The 5,000-nt window shown below is 38.4% G+C and overlaps 1 protein-coding gene across 19 annotated transcripts in view; it reads right to left on the bottom strand.

The window, feature by feature from the left end:
- LOC126577456 (MAP/microtubule affinity-regulating kinase 3-like) overlaps positions 1–5,000 on the bottom strand; it is a 52,141-nt gene that overhangs the window by 7,666 nt on the left and 39,475 nt on the right. Inside the window, exon 15 of one of the 19 annotated variants that reach the window (XM_050239097.1) lies at positions 1–1,424. This exon is cut by the window's left edge and continues 333 nt beyond it. The exons of 16 other annotated variants lie outside the window; for them this stretch is intronic. In XM_050239097.1, the coding sequence (XP_050095054.1) occupies positions 1,370–1,424 (55 nt within the window). In that variant the 3' untranslated portion in view covers positions 1–1,369. Of the gene's footprint in view, positions 1,425–2,375; positions 2,698–4,814 lie in introns of those variants that run through there. 2 more of the 19 variants (XM_050239099.1, XM_050239098.1) reach the window with 2 other exon arrangements.

Raw genomic sequence — 5,000 nt, forward strand, 5'->3', positions numbered from 1 at the left:
GTCATTTGCGTTTATTGGTAAAAGTTTGCATACAATTTATGTTCAGTTATCGATAACATTAAAATAGTAAACCTTGCTGATGTCTACCTATGGTATACACACGCTTTCCTGTTTTGCAACCAACACGATCTTAATGAAGGACATACAGAAAGGGGGGTCGGTCTGTCTCTGTCAGGCGCCGGCGGATAAAAATTGATTCATTGACCTCACCACCTTGAGGAAATGCTCTTTCGAGTGGCAATATGTGTGAATGTGTGTCTATGGGTATGCGTGTTCCTGGACATGTTCCGTCTACTTTTGTCTACTTTGCGCTTCGGTCACAATTGCATGATCTCAACGCCTGCGATCATAGCAGCCTATTACACAGCAAGACACGTTTTGCTCTAGTTTTCAGCCATAAATAAAATACGGAAACTCAGCCAAGAGACAAACTGTGCAAGTCCACTACAGTACACGAAAACACACAAACACACATACACAGACTCACGCACAATTTGCATGTGTGTTGATAAAGGAAGTAATCCATTTTTTTTTGCAAAGGGCTGGACGGACGACAGGAGCTTTCCCACGTGGAGAGGGGTGGTGTATCGGCCGCGGTACCGATTCCAAAAGGGTTTTTGGTTAAAATATATTAATACACAATAAACGATACTTCTGCTAAATTGCTAACTATCCTCAACGCAGTTGCGCCTAATTACTGTACTACAAATGATAGATGTGCAATGAATAATCACGTTTTTTTTTTTGGAGACATTAGCCAGAACATGCCATCCTCCCTTTATCATCCTCACTTTCCTCCTAAACAGGTACGCTTAACCATACTTTTGTTGTTTGATTTTTTAGATGAATGTTAAAATAAGTTGAAAAAACTTAAATGAATTATAAATAGTTGCTCCACGCACTTTACTGTACTTCTGCGTCTCTTTAAAGTACAGCGGTCTTTCCTGTTCGTTGCCAATAGGACAAAAAAAAAGATGGACACCCATACGCTATTCCACTTGCACACGACTACGCCGTGTAACAAGAGAGTCCAGTTGCTCTCCATACCAAGACCTCTCTTGTGGCAATGAAAATTTGAAGAAAACGTCCTTAGTTAATAGCAAAGCATCGGCAAATATAACAGTCCGGTGGTTGACACGTATGGGAGAGACAGTTAGAAAACGAACTAGCTAGCTTGAACGTGTTTGCGATGGGAGCAGTGACAGTAGTAGAGGAGTGGCGCAAGGGCCAGCTCATAGAAAGCTGGCGCTTTTCATCTTATTGACATCATTAATGACCTCATTTTTTAAAAAATCTTAAAAAAAAATCTTGTATTATGCCTAACTTAATGGTGTGCGCGTGTGTCTGTGTGTCATTAAGGATTCGTCTTTTACACTCGTGCGTTTAGCTCACCGCCTGGTTCACGATTATTTTTAACTTTGAAACTATAAAACGGAAAAAGAGAGAAACAGAGAGAGAGAGAAAGGTAAAAAGAAGATGATAGAAACAAACCAATGTGACAACAATGACGCGGCAGAGGCTAATATGCAGAAAGATAGTAAAAAGAGGAAAGAAACCCTCACGAAACACTATCCCCGTACGCACTACAATATGTATATATGCAATAGATTTACAAGCGACTCTAAACTGTCTGAAAGACTTGAAAAAAAAATACGGAATTGGGTATAACAAACAGAAAGTGTAATGGGATGCGAAAATGGAATGGGATGATAGAAGGGAAGTTGAACGCAAACGCAAAATCTAATATAATCACCGCCATATTTTGAAATCATTTCCACATTTCTACGAGTCCCATCGATTTGTTCAATGAAACTAGATTAACTGCAATCAAATATACTAGGTTAATATAGACTAGATTTATTACAGGATACAAAGAAATAGTTAAACTAATCTGCGAATTAGGTTTATCGACATGTAGCTAACATGTAGCTAACCTCTTCAGTTTGCTTGTACATAATATGGATTTCAGTTCGGTTCTTTCTGATGATATTTGCAATGAATTGGAAACAGAATAATGATAACAAAATTGAAAAAGATGGGAAATGTAGATGTTAACGGGTCTGGAGTTAGGTATGAATTCATTCGATTATCCTGTTTTGTGATACAACAACGTGTTTGAATTGCATATTGCATGCGTAGCATAATGGTTCATAATGAGGGAAACAATTTTTGGTGAATTAAAAAAAAAACAGTTCACAACATCTTGGGAATATCATCTGCTTACCGTCTGTCGTGCTGGAAACAGAACAGACGAATTCGCGCTATGTTGTGCATTATTCACATTCACGGATATATTGTAGTGTGATAAAACAATAATAAAACAGACAGCCATAGCATACCTCTCATTCGATAATTCTAATAATAGTAACCCTGCATTAATTTTACAAAATTAATCTTTACTTAGCAGCTGCTTATGGTACATCATTCATTGTTTCCGCTTATTTCAAATTTTGTGTGCAAGTGTGTTATGTGTTCAGTTGAGTGTACGTGTCCTGTGAACTACGTAAGTAATGTGAAACGCGCGAAACTTGTTTTTTTTTGTCCTAGTGATTGGCTTATGTTGATAGGCATCTGGCACACACTGATTCTGGCATCCCTCCCATTGTCTCAAAATGGAACATCTCATTCATGGGTATCATGGAACATCATTTTATGGTTTTTACAACAACACATACTCAGTCTCTCTACTGATTGAGCCTAGAAGTAGAGAAAGTAGACAAAGATAGATAGAGAGAGAGAGAGGGAGATAGAGAGAGTATGAGAGAGATAGGAAATAGAGAGAGATAGCGATAGAGAAAGAAAGAGGAAAGAAAAATTAACAAAGAGATAAACGTAGAACGAAAGTGATTAAAATTATGAAAAACAAAGGGATACATTAAATAGAACGAGGAAGAGATAGAAAGATAACAATCAGAAGAAAGAACAGAGTAAGAGAAAAGAATGCGAGAGAGAGAGAGAGAGAGAGAGAGAGAGAGAGAGAGAGAGAGAGAGAGAGAGAGAGAGAGGAGAAAGAGAAACAAATTGTATTTATCTTTTCAGAATTGTTGGTTTTCATTATTATCACTATGGATTCGATCACATTATTATCAGGTGGATTTGGAGTGAGGCAAAGGGGGAGAATAGGGGGTCTTCTATCGACGAAGGTTGATCTGAGGGGTACAAAACCAACTGTAATATGCAGTAGTGGTAAAATATGAATTACCGCTTGCAAGAAAACGTGATTAAATATATCTATGCTATATATCTTGATGTGTGCTTAACACGATCTCAATCTCATAGCGCACTAAATGATACAAAACCAAACATACGCTAATAAAAGGAACAATCAAATATGATAATGGAAAACATGGGCAATGAATGTAGACGACTAGACCTCTGACGACAGTACAAAATAAAGGTTTTCCTTTGCAATAGACGAGCGAAATAGAACACAACTGCTTCGAACCGTATGATCAACGCACGTAGCGCAGAGTGGTTGGTTTGTAAAGTTTATGTTGGTTTTGACTCAAATGCCCTCGTCGAAAATAATGCCCCCCTGGATAATAAAATTGTGTAAAGAAGATAACGCTTTGGAAAAAGCACCATATGATTATTTAATTGGTGTTTTATAGCCGAGTGTGGGAAATGCGAAAGAAGAAGTTTCACGAGAAGACATGAGATAAATAGAGGAGCAGAGAGAGAAAAGAGACAGAGAAAGAAATAAAATAGAAAGAGAAAGAGAGAAAGAGTAGCGCGATGCACAATGTGTCAGTAGTACACATAACATAGAGCCAAAAAGGGTGTGTTGTAGTAAACTAGAAAAGGTAGCGAGAGACAGTGGCCATCACTTTTGGATCACAAATTTGATAATTTTGATTTGTTACGAACCAGAGATACGTGTCCCACCGAATATCACACTTACGCTGTATGGAAAGTATTCTAGAATGGTTTACTGAAGATCTAGGTTTGCTGCGTTCGGTCTCTAACAGTCTATAGCATAATGTGAATTCCAAATCGGCCTCGATCCAGGCTTACTGAGGCCCGATAGCCTGCTATAGTACAATATATGCACACAATATGAAAACAAAACTGTACTGGGAAAAGGTGTGCCAGAATAATTGTATCGGTTTCAGAAATCCTGCATGAAAACCCAGCGCTTTCGTCATTATAAACTTTCTACAACGAACATTAGCATCTTACCCGCGTATAGTACACACGACACACAACAGAACTTGAAATCAGCGAAATATAATTTGTAATACCAGAAAGCATACCGTGCACTTATAACAATCGATAGCGTCTCACAAAAGTAGATTTTCATGCATCGTGGTGTCTGTTGTATTAGTTACGCGAAACGAAATGGTACACAGTGGCAAAGAATATCTAGGATCGATAACAAAGAAGTCCAAAACGGGGGTGAGGAGGGGTTTACACAGACATAAATTAGAATTCAGTCTTTTAGTGTTTCTTGTCCCATTGTGCAACGAGTTCTCGTTCTGTTTCTATTGACCTATGGTGGCGACGTTTAAGGTGAGGAATAATATATATGTATAATGGTATGGAACAATAAAGTCAACAAAACACACAGATTGAACACGAAAGGGAATCGAATAGCAGAACCTAGTAGAATCTTCCATAAAAGGCCAATGGCACAGTGAGGCCCCAGCAGCACGTACTAATTGAATGAATGAATGACGTGTGTATATAACCGCACTACACTGTGGACATAATGAGGTAACACAAAGGATGGATTGTGAAGGACATTTAAGACGTACATATAAGAGCCACCCGTTTTGCACAAAAAAAAAAAGAAAGAAGAATGCAACGCTACCGCCTTTCGGTTCTATTTGCTACACTTTTTTTTATTGGTATTTTAGATTTTCGATAACTCTTTCCTGGTTTATACTCGTTCGATTACCATGCTCTGCCTGGATGCCCGTGACTTGGTGTATCCCTACGCAAGTGTTTGTGTATTTGTGTGCAGGTAAGTGTGCTTAGTGGCCGTCCTCATATTACTGTCG

Source organism: Anopheles aquasalis, chromosome 3 (genome assembly GCF_943734665.1).
Source record: "Anopheles aquasalis chromosome 3, idAnoAquaMG_Q_19, whole genome shotgun sequence".
In the NCBI taxonomy this organism is placed as follows: Eukaryota; Metazoa; Arthropoda; class Insecta; order Diptera; family Culicidae; genus Anopheles; species Anopheles aquasalis.